At 41.1% G+C, this 21,634-nt stretch overlaps 3 protein-coding genes and 1 non-coding gene across 5 annotated transcripts; 1 reads left to right on the plus strand and 3 right to left on the minus strand.

Annotated features, from left to right (window-relative positions):
- The first annotated feature begins 408 nt into the window (after nucleotides 1–408).
- ninj1 (ninjurin 1) lies at nucleotides 409–5,731 on the plus strand. Its single transcript, XM_031847405.1, has 3 exons — nucleotides 409–745; nucleotides 3,552–3,789; nucleotides 4,792–5,731. The coding sequence occupies exons 1-3, from the start codon at nucleotides 644–646 to the stop codon at nucleotides 4,932–4,934; spliced, it is 483 nt and encodes a 160-aa protein (XP_031703265.1). The 5' UTR covers nucleotides 409–643; the 3' UTR covers nucleotides 4,935–5,731.
- On the minus strand, nucleotides 5,726–10,551 carry card19 (caspase recruitment domain family, member 19). 2 transcript variants are annotated; one of them, XM_031847392.1, is made up of 6 exons: nucleotides 9,845–10,551; nucleotides 9,287–9,426; nucleotides 8,376–8,532; nucleotides 8,204–8,266; nucleotides 7,933–7,998; nucleotides 5,726–7,782 (listed from the first exon to the last, which is right to left on the minus strand). In XM_031847392.1, the coding sequence occupies exons 1-6, from the start codon at nucleotides 9,888–9,890 to the stop codon at nucleotides 7,673–7,675; spliced, it is 582 nt and encodes a 193-aa protein (XP_031703252.1). In that variant the 5' UTR covers nucleotides 9,891–10,551; the 3' UTR covers nucleotides 5,726–7,672. The 2 variants fall into 2 exon arrangements, with proteins under 2 accessions (XP_031703252.1, XP_031703244.1); XM_031847384.1 differs by having other exon boundaries at nucleotides 8,204–8,293.
- On the minus strand, nucleotides 6,363–6,490 carry LOC116388183 (U6atac minor spliceosomal RNA). Its single transcript, XR_004213066.1, has one exon. It is a non-coding gene; the product is annotated as a U6atac minor spliceosomal RNA (small nuclear RNA).
- A 94-nt stretch (nucleotides 10,552–10,645) lies between the features above and the next one.
- bicd2 (bicaudal D homolog 2 (Drosophila)) lies at nucleotides 10,646–20,886 on the minus strand. The gene is made up of 8 exons (XM_031847370.1): nucleotides 20,390–20,886; nucleotides 17,341–17,553; nucleotides 16,483–16,635; nucleotides 15,762–16,208; nucleotides 14,085–15,077; nucleotides 13,741–13,892; nucleotides 13,025–13,241; nucleotides 10,646–11,969 (listed from the first exon to the last, which is right to left on the minus strand). Exons 1-8 carry the CDS (start codon nucleotides 20,624–20,626, stop codon nucleotides 11,967–11,969), a joined length of 2,415 nt encoding a protein of 804 aa, XP_031703230.1. The 5' UTR covers nucleotides 20,627–20,886; the 3' UTR covers nucleotides 10,646–11,966.
- Nucleotides 20,887–21,634: the final 748 nt, after the last annotated feature.

Below are 21,634 nucleotides of genomic sequence, written 5' to 3' on the forward strand. Positions count from 1 at the left end.
GTGTTACTGCTGGGAGATCCCCAGGGGCCTTGGAGAACTCCAATGTTTTATTGGTTACATTTATTTTTTTGTAATATGCACTACCAAAGCATACACTTAAATTACATTTGCTTTCTTGTAGACGGCTCTGTGAAACAATGTAGTTGTAACATCTTTACTATCACTTGATGGTACGTTTACATGGCGGATATCGTAAAACAAATTTGGGTTTAATCAAGTTATGACAAACTGTGGCGTGCCAAAGAGTTGAGCCTGTGGCATGCAGTACCGCACTAATACGCAGGACTGCAGTAACGAGTTACGTTCCCTTCGCAGTCTTTCCAGTCGATGATGACTAACAGCCAACTGGACTACAGTCTAAGTGAAAGCACTGCTTAGCGCACCCATTACATCAGGGCTTCAGTTCAGCTGTAGGTACTCATAACCCCGCAGACAGGATCGCTAGTGAGCAGCCTCCCCGGCTCAAACTTCTCCTAACAACCCACATTTTTTTGAGGACGTTTCGCTCCCAAGTTGGAGGGGCGGTAGCCTGGAGCTTTTCTCCCCTCTGTCGACACTGCAGTTTTTTTTTTATAATATTATTTTACTATTGTACCCGTGCCCGCCGGCTGGACCACCGACTCTTTTAAAGCTCACACTATATATGAATATACCAACCGATTCGGGATATTACGCGGTTACTAACAGGATGGCTACAGAAAACTTGGAGATGAACGGCCATCCAGACCGAAGCGGCGGGGCGGAGGTAAGTGAAGGCAGCACTAGTGCCCGTTTCAAAGGGCATGCTTCCTGCTCACTGGTGTGGAGATACCACTAATGTCCCGTACAGCTCAGTTGAGGCTAAACCCCTCAGAAACACGAGTAACGTTTTGAGATAGTTGTCTGGTACACAATATACATGGCGGCTTGGTTTTCATGCATCTCTCCCACCATCCATTCAACACATCATAATAGTGTTTTACAGTCATTACGGCAATTTGACCGGTTAGCAGCGTCTCACTGGATTACAATGTAATTTGTGTTTGTAGTCTGTGCCTCTGCTGTCCTCTGCTGTGGCTCAGTTTACACTTAATAATAGACGAGGTGAGTGTCAGTTAGTTCCTACAGTCATTGATCTGTTGAAGAATCCAGGAGTGAACTCAGCCAGTGACCCAAATCATGGATGATTTGAGTTTAAAGGTTTAAACTGTGCTCGTTGTATCGTGGTCACATTCAGGAATGAAACCACACGCCTAAAAGCCCCTCAACAATACGGCTCTGTGTAGATCGCAGTCTTCCCCCTAAAGACCTGGTATTTGATGCATGACAAGTTATCTATGAATGTGATACAATGTAACAAAGTACATTTTGTGTTCATTTAACAAAACTTTAAATGGGAAGTGGTTGTAAATTTTGTCACTGGACTCACTTAAAACAAAACAAAATGAATCTGCAACTACTTTAATTGTTGAAGTGCTTTTATTGAAATTATTGTATATATATTTTTAACTTATTCTCTCTTTTAACTCTTTTTTTCATATCATTTTAAATGGAATATCTTTGGCACTTTGATTGTTAGTTGGATGTAAGCGATTTAAAGATGTCATCTTGGGTTCTGGGAACATGTGGTCGGCTTTTTTTCTTTCTTTTAAAACACTAACCCTTATAGATTAACCCAAAAATGACATATATAGATACTTAGAAATAATAACTACTTTCCCGCTTACTTGTTTCAGAGCTTCTATAACCTTTAATGCTGAAATGAATATTGGCAATATTGTGTTATATTTTAAACATTACCAGTAACTTCTCTGGGGCAGCAAGCCTCCCAGGGAATCAAGAAGACATCAAGTCAAGATTACTTGTTGAACTCAATATCACATATAATATCTGGGGGCTTCTCAAAAACCACATGGCACATGAGGAAAAAAATGATAAAGATGTTGGAAAAGGAAAGTCAAAGAGAGATCACCACTCCTTGGAAAACACGGGACGCATAGGGAGCCCTGTGGTCAGAAGGCAGCTACGAAAACAAAGAAAAAGAAGTCGTGGCAGCGAGTGAGCGACAGCTAGTGACCCTGACACTCGTCTGCTGGTTTACACAAGAGCACCTGTTTCCTCTTTGGCTTGGCAGGTTTTCAGAGGTGAAGACACGGGAACGCTTTGAGTTGAACCTCAAGGGCCGGTACTGTTGGTTGCTCTAAACGACACTCCACCCAGATGAAACCCTGAGCACTGACCTGAACTCATATGAAGAGAATTAGAGGTCTCGGCAGTAACCCTTGGTTTCCTGTGATGTAATATTTAAAATGTGTTTTTAAATGACCACAGACTCATTTCTCCTGCACAACAAACAAAACGTATTTCTTTGCGGTTCTACAAAAAGGAAGGAAACAGATTCCTCAACCTCCTCTTCCTGAATAAATTAGTCAGTCCACTTGAGTGTTAATGGCACATGAATTTCTGCTTCCTCTGACTTTCCACACCACTGCTTATTGCATAGCGTATTTAATAATATTACGCTTGATTATTGTTATAAGTGCATGCTTCACATGTGCTCGCTGTATGTTTGGTGCATTTGAAAGACGTTCATAAGCGTAAATCCCTCACGTTTTCCAACACATTTGGGTGGAGGCCGGTTTCAGTTGTGTGACCTGGTCAGCCTGAAACCAAGACTGTGGCATGACAAATTATTGTTCAGCTTTGGACTGAAACCAACTCGGTGACCTTCCGAGTGGGTGTTCCACTTTGCAATAAGCCACCGGACACTTTCACTTCCAATAATAGCTTTCATAGCAAACAAAAATACTGGGATTGCACAAATCTGGGTCTTAGTGTTGTCATGCTGATTTCACTTATGATTTATTGTCATGTGGGTATTTACATACGTATTGTGTTGGTTACGATGTTAGTTTTGATGAAAAAGTCCCCGTTTGTGCTGCTGACACACTTCTGTAAATTGAAATGACAAGTGTGAGATTTTACAGGCTGAAAAAAAATCCCCCATCCAGCTACACATTTCGTAAGAAGGGGAAATCATACTTTCCAGACGTTCACATGTTTACATGGAATCCAATGTGACGGCAGCAGCGGAGTGCTTTCATTTCCCCCGTGCTTTCATTTCGTAGGTGTAAAAGTAGGTGCATTTGCTGATTTGGTGTCACAGTTGTGAAAGTTAAAAAAAAGATCACAGTTTTTATTTCTATCACAGCAGTACACTGACAGAGAGGGTTCATGACCTCTGTAACAGAGGTCATGTTTGGTGGAAGGGGGAAACATGGGCCGAGGAAGAGCCAATGCAAATTATTTTTCACGTTGGTGACATTGTGAGATAGGGCATGGCATGGGCGGAGATCTGCTCTCTCCGAGCGCCCCCTCTATTTTCTTTTTTTTACATGTATTTATTTAAATGAGGGCTGTTGAGTTTAAAAGATACCCGAGACACTACCTCATTACCGTAATTGACCCATTATTAGAATAAATATAAGAGATATACCTGACCAGGCTTTTTGAGGTATCTCTACCCGTCACTTATGTGTCATTCTGATGTCAGGGTTTGTGTTTGTGTTCAGGTCCCGCTGCAGGGCCCCCGGAGGAGGCAACAGGGGCCTCTGAACATGAACCATTATGCCAATAAGAAGAGTGCAGCAGAGAGCATGCTGGATATCGCTCTGCTGATGGCCAATGCCTCACAGCTGAAGGTTGTAATGGAGCAAGGATCGGGTTTCACCTTCTATGTGCCCCTCATCACTCTCATTAGCATGTCCCTCATCCTACAAATCATAGTGGGAGTTCTGCTCATCTTCATAGGTAAGTGTGGAATCCGTTCGGCAAACTTTAGCATTCACAAACGAGAAGATTTACAGTGATACCAAAATATATACATATATTATGTGTTATGTTTTGTTTCTGCTGCACTCTAAAAGTGTTAGTGTCTTCGACTGCAACATTGTGTAAAAGTATATTTGAATTCTGTGCAGACAACCGAGTGTGAAACTCAGTATCCAAACCTTTTTGAGAGACACTGAAATCACACACGCACACAGCCTCATTAAGTCACATGTGTAACTTTTTGGCGTGCTGTGACAGCCAAAAGCAGGGCAAAAAAAACCTGTAACGTGTGTGTGCATGTGTAACTTCCGTGTCATGCACATTATGGGAACTGACAACTGCTTTTAATTGGTATTCAGATGCTCACGAAAGCAGATCTTCCATTTTGTTCTCAGTCTTTGTGTCAATATCATTTATGCAGAAATTGAGAACTTGATAAATGTATAAACATCCTAATTTACAAAGGGTGATTAACAACCAAAGGCCTTGAAATCATTCATGCGCTTCATTTCACAAGAATAACATGTTATTTAAGCGTATTTGGGCTCATAAACTTTGGAGCAGAAGTTTGTATTCCCACAGTGGGGTGCTCCCTCTTCCCTTGTATTCTTATCTTATTCTAACAGAGAACACTATTGTGACAGAGAGCTTAGAGTTTAGAGAGCCACAGCAGGAGGAAATGTCTCTGCCTTCAGCCGTTTCCAATTTTAAAGTGCTCTCTTAACTTTGGGGAAAATGTCATTGGAGATTTGCCAAGTCAAAGATGGCAAGTAAAAACTACAGATCTGAATGCTGACGGAGAGAAAAGCTAATTACCACCTGAGGGCAGCGCTGTCAGATGCTGCTAGTTTATATCTGCTCAGTAATGATTACCTCACTGCTAATCTGACAGGAAGATGTGTGCCATGGTGGAGAGGAGGGCACTCCTACTGACTTGGCAAACCTCAATAATGCCTTCATGTTTGATTTCTGTTTCGTCAGTTAAGTGGAACCTGAACGATGAAAGCACGCACTACAAGCTGAACATCCTGGAGAATGTCTCCACGGCCTTCGTCTTTGTCATAGTCGTGGTCAATGTCTTCATCACAGCGTTTGGAGTCCAGCGACCCAACCCGAGCTCTTGATCACCCTTCGCCTCACTCTCCTGCTGATCGACCTAGCAAAGATGGACTTCCACTTTATTTATGCAAATGAACAGGATATTTATTCACCAACTAAATGGCATCACAGGTGCACGTGTTTTTTATGTGATTCAACCTCCCAGGCTTCTCTAACCATGGCTATGGACAAATGTACGGTCAGTTTTTATTTCATGTGGTAAACCAGCAGGGTGTTACCTCTTATCATGCTCAGGTTACTGATGCAAATACATGACTTTACTTACAAAACAAACATATCAGGAGCAGTATACTAATGTTTCCTGGGAAAAAGACGTTCTATTGTTACTCTGAAATGTGTGAGTATCTGTCATTTAATGTATACCTACATCTTTATAAAAAAATAATAAACATCACCACAGCATAATCCAAATGACATTCTTATTAATGAGAGCACCAGGAGCCATCTGAGCGTGCTGCTGCTCTGATGGCACAAGATGATTTAACAGCTTTATTGTGGGCGCAAATGTTTTGTTTACACTGTTAAAAAACCTCAAACAATCAATGAAGTGGACTTTACATGCTTTGTTTTTTTAAATGATATGCAAAGTCTATTGTGTAATGTTTAAAGGGATATGCCCGTATATATATATTAGCTTATGTCTTCAAGTGTTTGTGCATTGACGTATATAGTGTATGTCACTTTTTTTTAAGGACCAAATATTTTTTAAAGCTTTTACTACGATGATCTTGTATTACACACTGAATATTTTAAATGACATTTATAAATAAATCTACAGAAGTGATAAGATGTGTTTGTTGTCTTGTTTATTCTTATAATGCATTTTTTTTTTGTATTGTACAAAGAAAAAAGTCTCAGTTTTACAAAATGTAAGGCATTTTTTACACCAAACACAGAATGTGACAAACTTTCAGGCACTGGACTCAATGAGTAGACATTCATTGATAAGCATCAGAAATCAATTATCAATATTTCCTTATAAAATATCAAAATAGTTGAGTACAAGAATAACAAGAAAAGCCATGCAAGTTGAATACATCTTTTCAAAGAAATACAGTTTAACAAAGCACCATCATAAGAGTTAGTGTGTGTTCAGAGACCCGTCTCTCTGTTGTTCAGAGACAATAAATTGTTTATACAGTTTGAGAAATACCATCAAATTGTATCTGCCTGATTGAGGTAAATACATTTCTGCCAGACGTTGTATTTAAAAAAGGCGTAAAAGAAGAAGAAACAAAAGAAGATGACGGGATTTATAAACATAGTGCTACTCTGTGAGATCAGGCCAAAAGGAAAAATAAAAGTTGCCATCCTGACCCAGAAACAAGGACACAGGAAATGACTCATGCATGATTCCGGTCTTTTAGTAAACGGGAAGAAGAGCAGACGTGGTATTGTAAGGCATTGTTTACAGAAAGTCAAAGACGTACGATTGAAAAATATGGTCAGAGATGCCACAACGTAAGTGGCAGTGCCTTAACCGTATGTGTGTTGATGGCCACGAGGGCCAATTCCATCCTTGTCAAGGGGAGTGCTAACCTTCTCTCCTTTCATACAACACGCTATAACACGCCGCCCTATCAAGTATATATACACGGAGCTGACCGCCTTGGTTTCACTTATGGTGTAACTTTCGGGTTGTAAAAAATAAATATATTTATTAAACACAGCTGTTGAATGGGTCCTTGGAAACGAGTTTGTATGCGACTGTGCTTCATATTTATGAACCTGAACTTGATAATTGTATCGTTTCTTTGGGTAGTAACTCTACCCACAATGCACTGCACTGGTAGAGCGGGATATCATTGGTAGAAGCAACCACGTGGCTGCAAATCTCGTCTAAAGTATTATTCTATGGACACAGCTCGATTTGTTTCTGGCTGTTCGTCACATAATCTTTCTTTTGTTCACACGTGAGAAGCAGAATTACAAGGATCTCTTATGAATCCACACGCCAGCACATTTGTGCAGTTTGGTGAAGAAGTTCACTTTTGGCCACAAGAGGGCAGCTATGTTCCATCAAGAGCTCGTGACAGTACCTTCTCATTACACTGCTGTGGACAGTCATCTTTGTTTCTGAGAGAACATTGAAATGCATTTCAGTATGCTTGACATCAGTGGTAACTGAGCAGAGAAGGAAGTATAATTCTTCATTACCAAAATAAATGTAAGTAATGAGTCTCAGCACCAAGGTGTAAGGCAGATCACACAATGTAGGTTGTTGCTTTTGAATTTAAGGATAATAAATATATACCGGCAAAATGTCCTGATGAGACGGAGGCTATGCTTTTTGAAGTGCTGAAAAATAGATCCTATATGGTCAAGAATGTACCTGCAATTGTTAATATTTTTTCAATTAAAATAACTTTTTTTATCACGAGTTCAGTCAATATTTCCTTTTTCCATTGGTTTGTAAAAGCTGTTTTATGTCACTTAATTAGCTTGTTTTTGCTTTCACTGTGTTCATCCCTCGAGTGCATTCAGTCCCTTTAATCCACTTCAATAGATATCAACACATGAGGAAATAAGAGCAAATTGCCAAATGCAGATCTGAATTTACCCCCATCTCTAAATGTCTCCAAATTGAGAAATTTAGATCACACGCGAAAAAAATATATGCAGTTCAACTGTGTACAAAATTAGTATTCAACTCCTGAAAAGATATAGTGTGCTGTGCTTTGGTACACATGGCATTCATACGAGCAGTACTGCTGGAACACCTGGTTGCGAAGGAGTCGCCCTCTTACTTCAGGAGTCTGTCTTCAGTGTACCATATGAGAACCTCCTGAGCTCTTCTCTTCAAACCCAGAGCAGCCATCCCGAGGGCCCGGCTACCTCCTGTCACTTTCGCCTCTACAGGACAAACACATCATCTTTGTAACTCTGAATCAACAGCATTAAGTGGAGTTATATTTTCAAAACACATGCATGCACTAAAGTTAATATCTGACAATATCTGACTTGCAGTGTCAGGTGACGTTAAACAACTGGAGAACTACTCACCACTGTAGTAATAGATTAAAGCCATTCCCACTGCAACGCCGAAACAGCCCAGAAAGAAGAAGGGACCTGGAGAGAGATGAACGCATAACAACATACATGTAACTATCTGGTGTGTGTCAGAGCTAAATAACCACCTGACACACTTCTAGACTGGAAAAGGTTTTCATCACTATTCCTTATTTTAAGGTCATCGTTAAATCATCTACTGGTTATTCTACAGTTTGAATGTTGCAGATATATTAACAGACATTATTTTAAATGAACGTCTTACCTCTGTCGTTCAGAACATGTCTCTGTTGGTAGACACGTGGACATGCCAGCGGATCTAAGGAATCTGGATCCGATGGTTTTAGTGTGCTGACTAAAATGTAGAATATACTAGAATACAAAACAAAATATGTATAATCCATTTTGTAATATCCAAATAATGAATGAACACAAACCTCTGAGGCGGAGCCGTGTGGGCAAGCTGTAGTACACCTCCTCTACATGCAGGTGAAGAGCTCGGTAGAACTCCCTGCAGGCTTCCTCTCCTTTCCCCTGCAGGTGCGCCAGGAGCTCACCGAGTCGAACACTCGTGAGCACGTCCAAGTTTCTGAACTGGAGAACAATAACAACAGTTAAAATATGACTTATCAATCATATGATGATATGGGATTCCCTTTCCTGGAGTGCTTGCTTACACAGCTTGCACATGACAGAATGAAGCGTCTTCATAAATGATTTCATGTATTCACATCAAAGTGTTGTTTCATCATGTTGTCATGAAACTTGTAAAACTGAGACAGAATTTCTTGGGGCAGTTCTTAACCACAGCCTCTGTTCAGGCCACAGGACCCACGGATCTGAATGCATTAGTGACATGAATCAGATGCTTGAGAAGAAATATATGTTTACATGCAATGATACAACATAACTAAGTAGATCTGCTCACGTCATTTTAAATATGTTTGTTGAAGAACAATTGTAAGATATTTGTACATTCCTACAGCATTTGCATCTCATTCAAATCATTCTTTTACTCCACTTCAGGGGGAAATAATGCATTGCTTACTCCATCACATTACCGCTATAGTTACCTTTACTTTAGAGATTAAGATTTTGCAAATATATGCATGGAATATGATGCAATATATATTGCATTACAGCACATTCAGCTACACCATTTAATGCTGCTTACAAGTCGATACAGCAGTAATAATAGGAAAGTAAAAGACGAAAGTATTACACTGTGTCATTCTGCCGCATAACACGTTTATAATATGTCGCATTAAACTTTGCTGTATGTTTTTAATATCTTCCACCTCTGCCTGCATGGGACCAGGACAGAGAAGACCTTCGTATGAGGACTTACTTTCGTGGCCTCCTTGTCGGAGAGGATCTGCGGGTAGATTCTGTTCAGCTGCAGGATGACTTTGTCCACCAGCTCCGTGTCCAGTCTCCGGTCGGCTCTGAGGAAGGCGCTGTCCTCCGTCAGCTGCTCGTGAAAACTGTCTGTCCACGATAACAGAGACACGTTTAGAAACAAGCGTTACAAACACAAGCAGCTGACAACAGGCTCGCCTTTTCCTTTAGAGGAGGGGACGACACGTATCCACACAGGACACCGACAGGGAACTTGACATTATAGTGGCAGGAGAGTGAGAGGACACGGGGGATTTGGAACGTCTGTTGACAGCTATCGTGTCGGTTGACAACCACTTGAAGAGTAAGGCTCTTTCTAATGGCAGTTGTGTTGCTGAGAAACTTTTTCACAAACAGGACTGAGACGTTACATTGTCATTGGCCAAGCGAGGCGACCGTTAAAGTCGTTAACGCTGTGGTTAATGTTCGTTATTTGGAAGTTATGTGCAGATATTAACGCTAACAAAGAGCTCTAACTAAAAGGTAAGATAAAGCGCTACACACAAACCTCCCATTGTGGAGTCCCCTCTGTCCTCTGTTTGGACACGCCCCATGACGTCACCGCGTAGGCAGGGAGCGGCTTACGTAAACGTCTCTCAAAAAAGGGGGAAAAAAACTATCTACTATCCTTTTCACCGGAAATGAAAATGAATATTGCAAAGATATAAGAAATAACATAGTATGCATTCATTTAATTATTGCCCAATACAAACTATGTTTTATACAGACAAACTGGAATTTGTTTTGAATATGTAACTAGGGGCACATACATGATAATGTAATATTAACGTAACAATCTGTTTTATTGTGAATCTCAGAATTTAAATGGGTATATTTTACAAACACATTTTTACCTTCCTCTAATAAAAACGCATGTTTTAACAGTATTTGATCATCCATGTTTCATTCAAGACTAAACAAACAAAAAGTGTATGTACGTTACAAATAAATAGCTTATTGTGTACACATTTTTAACAATAAGTTCGAGGTATACATCTATTGTATCTATTTTTATTTAAATATATTGAGATGTTTGTAAGCACAATGATGTACTTTATATTTAGCTGCTGACTAGTCTGTATGTATGTTTCAGAAGAAAATATACAAAGGCAAAAAATAGACAATAGTACAGCCGTTACTAAACCCACCCACATCAATATTGTATTCACTCCTGACACATAATAAAGGTTACTAAGCATTGTGGTAACAAAAATATATTGTCAACAGTGGAAGAAGAAAGCACTTGTAAAAAAACACATGTTGTGAAATGGTAGTTACCTTATTTTTGATGCATAAAGAACAATGACGCTATTGTGAAAGTTAGATTTATTTCTTCACCAGCCATAACCATTAGCAGAGACAGTAGCCCAAAGCCATGAGTATGCTAGTGTTTTACCACAAGTTCAGTCTCGTCAATATTATGACCAGCCACCTCTGCTCACACTCCCTTATGAAATGAAAAGGACGACGACATCCTGCAGTCTGAACAGTGTCAAATAAATACAATTGCAGTTATAGTAAAAACATTTAAAAAAAATCAATTAGGACCAAGTATGTGAGCAACATGTACAATATTTTTTTTACATAGCATACACATTTAGTTGTCTTTTTCTTGCCATGTTTGCAAATTGCACAGAAAATGGTACTGCAGCTTTGTTTGCAGATTTCAGGACTCAAAAGGTTTTAAAAAAGTTGTATTAAAACAATTACATTAAAAACTCTCCTTCATTAATAAAGTTTATGAATACTATTAACATCTGACCTTAACTTAAACATCTTTAAATAAGCTTTGCATTAATACTCTTCCTAAGTCATAACAAGCATACTTGAGTTTGTAACAGCTCTGCCATATCTACAAAAGAGCAGCCCAATTACACAACATGTAGTTAGACCCTGAAACTCAAGCTCCATATTCACAGGGTCATATAGTGAAAATAATATATTGAACTATTTGAATGAGCTAAACAGGAGAATTGGTCATCAAGAATACTGATAACTTTGAAAGTGTCTCTGGGCCGATAGAAAGGCACCCACACATTTAAGGCCAAAAGTAACACTACTACGGTAGACGAGTGGATTCATCTCTTTTGTTGGATTTCAACCAGTGAGTGAAAGTTGTGAAATAACTACATACTCTCTGGATGTGTTGCTATAAAATAAATAGGGATACAAATATGTTGAATCACTTGAAAATATCACCAAGAATCTGGTAGATAAACATGCACATCCGGTAAAAAAAGCATCATGTAATACTTAAAACAATTAGTATGATGAGAGGAATCACCTAAGAGCAAGTGAGAAACAAAAAGTGCACAGTCAGGATTACACAGGCAATGGGTAATTAGCAGAACACGCATCTTGATTCTTCCGCTGGTTCGAAAACAATAGTGGGGCATATTGTTGGCATAGTGGTGGTGGACTGCAGTTGGCAACTGATGCGATGTCATTCTTTCTGCATGTTCAACATAAAGTTACATATTTGTTTTGGCACTCTAAAACAAGGCCCTTGGAAAATACTGTTGTGTATGTTCTTGTGTTAGCGAAGACATGATTTGGACCATGATTAGAGTGAAGGAACCAGATCACAGACACTCTGACGAACCTCCTTAAGGACACTTGGCATGATAGATTTACTGCAAATGGAAAAGAAGTAAATCACATTAGATTGATTGTTGAAATTCCCACTTAATTACTGAAATGAGATTCATGAAGGTAGCAGTTAGGAAACGTAGATGGAAGCAGGAAGCAAAAGACTTCATTCAAACAGTTTTGACTTTTTACACAACTCTTGTATGCCGACATAAACCTTTTTAATCCTGAATATATTTGATAGAAAAAAAAAGTAGAGAATGGTATCTTATGTCTTTAAAAAAAAAAAAAAGATGATTATTGAAGTGAAAACTGAGCATATTAATGCCACAGTTTTTCATAAATATTATTAAAATCGGTATCACACAAGCCGTTTCGGATCAGTGATAGAAAAAGAAAGTTGTAACATGAACTGACATTACATATAAATGAATGGTTTTTAGAAGTGTAATGAGGTAAATTAAATTCTAAAATAAAACTTCTTTTGGCCAACTCCTCAGAAAGGCTTTTCAGCTCAAAATACTCAGCACTTGTTCACATCACATTTTGTTGGTCACTCACCGGCACACTAACACGGCACAGAACTCAAACAATTTCCAAATGAATTATACCGGCTTATACTTATCACAGCAAATTTGAAAGGCCAAATAATGATATAAATACCACACAGAAGAAAAGATTTATACTCCACGATCAGGAGATTGTTGCCAACTGAATAGATTCTTTATATTTATTTTACTGTGAAAACATGAAATTCAAACTAAAATTTAAAGTATGATTGTTTTTACACTAGGAAAGGACCAAGAATAGCACAAAAGAAAGGAGTAGCTCTCAACTCGTCTAACATCGTAAACACAACCATGTATTGTCAACAGCACAAACGTATCAAATAGTAATAACACTAGTATGCCATATATAGTGGCTCTACAAACGGAGATCTTTGTGTTAAAAAATATGAGTGTATGCAAAGCCTGAGAGAAATGGAAATCTTAAAATATAGAAGTTTAAAAAGCCCACACAAAGCCTTCTATGAGAACCCAGTGCCTCCGCTGGTGTTCTGTGGCTCAGAGCTGGTTCTGCAGTACAAGTTGTGACTTACATGATGGCTGGAAGAGGCTCCCTTGGCCTTTGTTTTGCCCTTGGCATTGTTGCGGCGCTCCTGCTCGTGGTCAAACTCCAAGTCCTCCAGGCGCTGGGTTAAGGCCAGTTTCTGCTGGATGGACATACGTAACAGAGAATTCAGGGTCTTCTTCTCATCCTCAGCAGCGATCAGCTGCCTCTGCATGTCATCCAGCTGAGTCACGTACTCATCACACCTGAGGGAAAGAAAGGGGAGATGTGGAGAAAAGAGTGAGAGAGAGAGAGAGGGGGGGCGGGGGGGGGAAGATACACATTATTTCCAGCAGGTGGAGCAATGTGCCTTGAACTGCTGCTACTGTCACATGTTTTCTCCATTTCCCTGACAGCATTTTCCAGATGGGGGAGGAAGACGTCTCCCCCATCTGGAAAATGCTCTCTCACTCGCACAAGTATTACATCAGAAATCCCCACAATGCTTTGCGTCTGTCACAAACATACACCCTGACAATAAAATAGTTTGAATTCTATTTTCATTATTAGGAAAATGTGTTGAAAAGAGGCAGAATTAGCAGGATATAAAGAAATAGCATTGCTCTTTCCTGTTACACATACGATACAATAGTTGTCATGCATTATGGTGCGAGCCCTGAACCACTTGGCCACCAGGATGCCACATGATGGTTCATGTGTGCGTTTGTCAGGAATTAAATGTGAACCAGTTACGTATGATCTTACCTTGTAGCAAACATGGCTCGGAGAGAGGAGAACGTTGCGGCGTCCTCTTTCAGAGCCTTCAGTTCATTGCGGAGCTTCATTATTGTCTCGGTCACCATGGCCTTCTCGCTCTGATACTTACTCTTCAGGTTGGACAGAGCAACCTCAGCCGTCTAAAAGGAATAGCATCTTATATAATCATTCATTCATTCATTATTCATTCATTCATTCATTCCGTGCACTTCTGTCAAGTCTAAACTCAGCGGTTATTTTTAGCTTAAGACTACTACCCTTTACTGTTGTACTTGTCAGTTTGAGAAACAGCAGCCATGCATACACACAGACACACAGAGTGGTCCTCTGACCTGTTTGTTGGCCTTCAGCACGGCTCTGAGAGTGGCGATCTGTTCCCTTTTGGTGCTCAGTAGGGACTTCAGTTTGAGGATCTCTCCCATGCAAGCCTCTTTGTCCTTGTCCAACACTGTGCTCAGCTCCAGGTTAGCAAGTCTCTGGCGTGACAGCTCTGTGGTGCGGTCCACTGCCTGCTGCAGGTGGCGGATCTGGTCCCTGATGATGGCTACGAGGTTATAGACGTTCATGGGTTCCGGTCGGTGCTCTGAGACCGACACAACTGAGGCGCTGCTGGAATTTCCAGGTTCAGTCTCAGTGATCAGCCCGTTAGTGAGAAGTATGGAAGACTGGTGCTCCTTCCCTTCGTGCCCCTTTCTTACTATGGCCTTTCCATCTTTGTAGTAGTCGAGCATGACACGGTTAGGGGTCTCGTTGTTGCACATGCACACATGGTTGTAGAGATTGGCCAGCTCTTCACTGAACACTATGAGCTCATCCTGTGCCACATTGAGGCTGCCGAGTGATTCTCCTGCCGCCTCGCTGACCAGACGGAGCTCCTTCTCCAGATGAGCCATCTCTGCTTTGTCCACGTGGCTGATCTTCTCCAGGGACGCCAACTTTGACCTCAACTCCTGGATGTCGTTATCCAGCCGCGCTCGCTCACCTTCATACTGGGTTCGACACTCCTCGTACTGTGACCTCAGAGTCTTCAACTCCTGCCTCAGCTCCCCAGCTTCGGATACCGCCACGGTGTATTTACACTGGAGGATCTCGGGTCCGTTGATGTCCAGCTCGTAGTAGTCTCCGTCATCATGGCTGTCCCTGTCTTTTTCACTGTCGAGGGCAGACTGGCGCTCCTTACTGGCCTGAAGTTTCCTCATCGCGGTGAGGTTCTCGGTCAGCTTGTTGACCGTTTCCTTCTGCTCAGACACGGTCCCATAGGCCTGTTCCAGGTGCTTCTGGTTCTCCTGGAGAGAGTTGATCAGGACAGCTTTCTCCCGTTCCACCTAACATGAAAGTGCACGTGAACATAAAAGCACTTTCAGTCATTTGGCCAAATTTATAGCACCTAATCAACAACAAAATGAATGAAATAAAAGCAGCAACAGCCCTTTGGCCAGCTGGAACACATTGTATCTTTCTCTCCTTTATAATCTAAGCCAGCACAGCTTCTCTCTCTCTCTCTCTCTCTCTCTCAGGACAGTTTGTCTCAAATTCCACAAAATTGATTTCAGCAAATACCTCCATAAAATGTCCACATTTAATTAATGTAAAAATGCATAAACAATTAATATGGCCATAGATGATCAATAACATGTATTTACACTGATCAACACTTGATACAGTCTCTTATGTATAAATGTTTTACAATACTTCCGTCAAATTGAGAAGTTGTTGTAACATAGATATAATGTTCAATCTAATCATTTTGTTTTGCCACCATGAGGGTATGTTTAGGTCAAGTCACAATACCTACTCAAGTGCCTGTATGCGCACACTCAAAGATGCTCCCACGTATAGTTAGTTAGCACAATAAGCTTCTGTGCACGCAGATGCCGTGTGATACACAGATGTGTTTTAGTAGAGAGTTGAATGGACTTTTAAATGAATGTGTTGAACACAAGGAGTCAGACAAACATTCAGCAAGTAATGGAGCTGGATTGTCAAAGAGCATCTCATGTATTTCATACCTGCACAAGCTGCTGTTTCAGTTTCTGGATCTCAGAGATGTTGAGCTCACTCAGCAGGTCGTCCACCAGGCCCGGAGCCGGCTCGAAAGCACCTCCCCTCTTGTTCACAGCAGCTCTGTTGTCTCCATCGCCTTCACCCATCTTGGCCAAGCCGTTTTCAAAGCCTCTGATGAGATCGTCGTTGTCTGGCTCCTCGTGGAGTTTTAGGTTGTCGTAGGAGATACTGAAAGAGCTGCTGTACACAGAGCCGCCGATGGTCATGTAGTGGGAGAGCTCCTTGCGAAGACTGGCCTTCTGCTCACGCTCCGTTTTAATCGTTTCTAAGGCCTCAGTCAGCTGTCGCTCAGCGATTTCTCTCAGACGCGCGGCTTCCTCCTGCTGGCTGTGAAGGCACTGGGAGTCCTCCTCCAGACGGTGGATCTCGTGCTTTAGACCTTCAAATTCCACCTGAGCAAATGTTCAAAAATATGAATCAAACTGTTAATAATTTGATTACTGCATTGATATGTCCACTTGTGTTTCTTTATTTCACCAAAGAGCCTAATCACCTTCTTACATGACCCAATGACAATGTGGTTATAGTAGAAAAACTAATGTGTGTAGTTTGAGTCACAAAAAGGTGCTTAAACAGAAATAAACATGACTTTTTTTCCTCCATGATCGTCACCCAGTTGAAAATGTGTAACAGAGTGAGTTTCATGCTCCATCTTCTTGGTCTTACCTGGGTCTGTCTCAGCACGGACACTTGTTTCTGAAGAGAGATGTTCTCCTCCTCCAGCTCGCTGTAGTCCTGCAGCAGACGAGCTTCTCGCACCTTGTACTCTCTCATGTCATCACGCAGCTGACCTCGCTGCAGCTCTGCCAGCTCGGAATTCTGTACACAGGAGTAGAGGAGAAGGAGATGTTATGGGAGAATACATGAGAAAAAAAAAAAAAGTACTTAAACATACATTCTAACTGTCTTTGAGTGACCCAGGCAGTGCAAACTACATCCTTGCAACCGTCTGGTCAAGTGATATGAGGATCAGTGTGTCAGCATGTTTCACATACCACAGGGGGGGCAAGACTTTGGCAGGAAAGTGTAACGACGGAAGGAGGACAGGGTCCACTTACCAATCCGGCGCTACAGAGAGCCCTGGTGGAGGACATCCTTTGTGTCACTCACACTGGACCATTACATCATCTCTACTGCTGGTTTCATGGCAATCCCGCCAACTGACCCTCCCCCACTACAAGCACAAACAAGTGACCCAGACCACTAGAGCAGGTCTGGTCTCCAGGTCAGTCTTAACTCCAGTTAGCTCCACTAACCTTCTCTTCTAAACTATTTTGATTGTAACAGACTGAATTCTTGGATATCATTTCAAACACAGAAGTGCTTTGATACTGGCCTCCATTTAAACAGAAAGGTAAACTAATCTCATTTTAGCACTATCAAAAAAGTAACATTTGATTTAGGAAATGGCTAAAAAACGAATAATCTACTCGACCAGCATAATTGAATTAAGATTTGATTCAAATGAGCACAACATGTATATCGTAAATCTGCTTTTTAATACTTGTATACATTAACGATCACCTCTTTTATCTCCAGGGCGATGGACGACAGGCGATCGTTCTCAGCTTGTATGCTCGTGAGGGAGCCTTTGGCCAGTCGGAGCTCATTCTGCAGCTCCAGGACCTTCTGCTGGTGGAGAGCCTCCTTACTGGCAGACTCCAGCATCAGTGACTCTTCCCTGCTCTCCCCATCTGCTGCCACCCTCCTGTGGGCTGAATAAGCTTGTCCAAAGGCCTGGGGACAGAGAAAAGGAATAAACATCAGGGGAATACTTCTTTAAACAAGGAGTAATATCTGGCCTGTTTTAAGAATCACAAGTATGGCCGGAACAACCAAAGACGGTGGCGATAGAGAAGGGTTATTTTACCCAAACTGTTTCTTCAAAAATACAAAGCGTCTGTCATTAACTGAATTTATTACTGGCTGTCCATTTCGCCTATAGCGGTACAGTGCGGTGTTACCCTGCTGCTACATTTGGTTTTATGTCATAATGTTCATCTTACACACCAACAGAGCATGAAAACAGACTATTGTACGCACCAATTTCATTTGAAGTGCATAAATCAGAATGTATCATGCTCACATGACCAGCTGGAGCCAGCTGAAGGATGCTGATGTCAAATCCACATTCTTAGAAATCTGACTTGAGACAACTCATCGTTGAAATAGTCAGATACTATTTTGCAATTGATCTAAGAAGCTGCTGCATTTTTGGCATATATATTTCAGTCACTTTGGACCATGATACCCACGAAAGAACTCCCCAAGATGCAGCAGGAACTGGTGACATTAAAAGACACTCACCCTCTGGTCCAACAAAGGCCTTTCAATAGCAGAGAGGTGAGGCAGGGTCTAACGGAGGTATTGACAGAGTCAAAGCAATAGTTTCAATAGGATAGCAGGCTGATGTCAGATTCCCACAGCCATCTGACTAAAAGGCTTGGAGACATCCAGCCAACGAGCACTGAGCCAACATCTACTGTCCAAGAGAGCCCTGGAACCACCACAGAGCTGTCGCTCTCCTTCCCACCAGCACCTGACCCCACCTTGCATTCCTCAAACGTTTCCAGTCAAACAAAAGGAAGTGTATGACGAGCAGTGGTCAGTCGTAATGTGAAATACATCTGTAACCTAAAACACTGTGGGTGCTGATGATGGATGATTAGCTCACTGACTAAAGAGAGAAGCAACACTCAGAATCATGAGATACCAAGACTATGACAACAACAGTGAGTCACAGTGACTGGACTCTGTCGATTCCATTAATAATAATAATAATAATAATAATGTAGTGTGGCAATGCCTTAGGATGCAGTTCCTCTTAAATTTCATAAACTGTCTGTACGACTCTGACTAAACTGAGCAGAAGAGGAAACACCAACTTCTCTCTCTTGAAATACAGTCAAACTCCCCCACGAGTTCGGATCCCAGGAGCTAATATCACTTCTTCTTTGGAGTTGGGTAAAACTAGGCTCAGGCAGCTGACTTTGATGGTGTTGATGAACGATGAACACCTCCTTGCCATGTGAACCAAGGTCTCTTCTAACTGCTTCAGTGACCCAACCACGTTGACAAATCCCCAAAAGGTGTAGCTGGTGGGAAACCAGAGACTAGTTCTGTTGGAGTTGTGGGTTAGAAATGTCTCTAACGAACAGAATTAATACATAAAGGAGATCAGGATAGGAGAGTTATAAAAATACCAGAGGGATATTATCTTTCTCAAGATTCAGATTTTATTTAAATCTCCATAAAAGCATTTCTCCAAGTCAAAAGTTGTATCCTTACTAGTAAGAATGGTAATTAAAGATATCTACAATAACATCCTCACCAGTAAAAGTATTATTTAATCATATCTATAACTTTAATTGTACTTGTCGAAATTCAATTTAAGATATGTTTAAATCTTTAAAAAGTATAAGTGTCTTCCTACCGTGTCCTATCTTCCTATCAAAAGGACATTTCAGATATCCACAATTACTTTTTTCCTATCAAGAACTGTTATTTTACATATCACAACGTCATTCTTTCTAGGGAAAAGGACATCTCTGACTCTTGCTAATGATGTATATTTGGCTATCAATATTCTGATATTCATAACTGCATTTCTGATATCTGGAATGCACATTCTGGATATATGCAATAGAGTTCTTACTAATAAAAAACAAACATGTCAGCGATCTACAATCCAATTATTACTAGTCAGAACCATATACTGTGGTCATAACTGAAATGAGCCATTTTGACATTGCATTGTCATAATTCTAATTGTAGATATCTGTAATGACAGTTTTACAAGTCACAATGTTTCTTGGATATTCAAAATTACATTATTGACATGTGCAATGTTTTTATTTTGGATATGTGAAATTAAAATGATGACTAGGAAGAATTGAATCACGGATACCTGCGATACATATCCAGTATTAGAAGTTAAAACAACTCTCCATAAGAGCCTGACCCTTCCTGTTACTTTTAAACCCAATAAACTAAACAGCTGGTTGGCCACATAGGCATCTAAATTTGACATACTGCTGCAGCTGCAGACATCTAATTTGAAGGCCTCAACCTTACATACCAGGAGCAAGTACGGGCATGCGACCAAAGAGAAATGTATCCGTCAATGTGAAGAAAATACATAAATGATAAACCACACGACTACCTAGAAAACTGTGCATAGCTTTTGGCTGCCACATCATGACCTTATGAAAGACTTCGTACAACGATGTCAGACACCATTATTAGCTCGTCAGTTCACTCTCACTGACACTTGTTATGGTGTTTGAGTGCTTGAGCTCAAGTCATACCAAGTTATGGCTGAGCTTGCCAGGAACCAGGCCCGTGATAGTGACTTACGATGGTTCTGATTACAGACGGTGTGGTTCTGACTGACACGTTCACAGCAGTGGACAGAATGTTGACCGTTGGTGCACCAAAATCTTAACTGTTTATATGCTGCTAACGGACTATTTGATAGGTTGAACGCCGGGTACTCTCAAACCGATACCATTACCGTTAGGTTAACTTTACATATTTTAAAGTGCCTGGCTCTGTGGCTATGACCTCAGGTTACCTCCTTCAGCTGATCCAGCTCATGTCGAACCGTCTCGTATTCGGTCTCCAACTCATCGAATCGCTGCTTGAGCAGCTGTTTCTCCTCCAGAACCGCCAGCCCGTACTCAGCCGCCTGGATCTTCTCATGGGTCGTCTCACGGAGCTCCCGGGTGAGACGCTCGACCTCTACTCGAAGCCACTGCGGCCCGGCCTCAGTCACCAGTACCGCTTCGGGGAATTCCTCCTCCATAGACATCTTGGTGAGCCGCCGACACTCACACAACTGTAACGGGACCAAGCCCTTAGCTAGCAAGAGCAGCACACAAAACCACCAAAGACCACAAATCACTGCAGTCTTTGTTTGAGCCGCATTGTTGGCACTTAAATGGCGTTTGGTTCCCTTTGCATTTTCCCGCCGCACACTTCTACGATGCTCAACCGAGACGACACTTTTGTCATTTTCGAGGAGTTTCTTCAGGCTCTTCGTGAAGCCGACAGAGGAAACTTCAGTTGAGATCAGCGATTGGAAAAAGCTACCCCTGCACGGTATTCAAATCAGTACGGGCGTGAAGGGAAGTGTAGTTTTAAGTGTGACGTCAGTATCCCAACGACTACGTACAGCAGCTTCCGTATTTACTTCAAGTACCAGAATGCATTGCGTGGCCTTGGACGTGATTCAGTAACTACTGAAGATTGTAATGCAGCACTGCCATCTAGAGATGTTATGGTAAACAGGCAACTATTCCCGAGAGGGATATTGTGATTATGGCTGCATAGAAACCATTATTTTCATCTATGTTTCTGGTCAACTGAATTACTGTGTGCCCGTCTGTTTTGTTGTGTTTTGTTTTTTCTGACTAAAAGCTCAATTTAAAATGATATGAATTGGAGGAAAGCAGGCTGTAAGCTGCCAAATGCCCAAGCAAAATGTTGCCTTTGGGGACAATATGGTATACATTATCTTAGCATATGTGGTGTTTTTTGCTTAATTGCGTGGACTTACACTATATATATATATATATATATATATATATATATATATATATATATATATGCAATGGCAAATGTGAAAGTAAAACTTTCTTATCTGGTACTTCCCGTCTGTCTGACTTGACAGACTGGTGTGACTGGGTTCAGGAAGTTGTCTCCTTGGTGTTTGGTTATTCCGTTGTTGTCACACCTGCCTGGAACATTTACCTGGAGCTGAATTTACATGGTGTGTATACCATGGCATAGTCTTTCACCTGTGGTAATGCTAATCCAT

This window comes from Anarrhichthys ocellatus, unplaced genomic scaffold (assembly GCF_004355925.1).
Source record: "Anarrhichthys ocellatus isolate YVR2014 unplaced genomic scaffold, GSC_Weel_1.0 scaffold1, whole genome shotgun sequence".
Lineage (NCBI taxonomy): Eukaryota > Metazoa > Chordata > Actinopteri > Perciformes > Anarhichadidae > Anarrhichthys > Anarrhichthys ocellatus.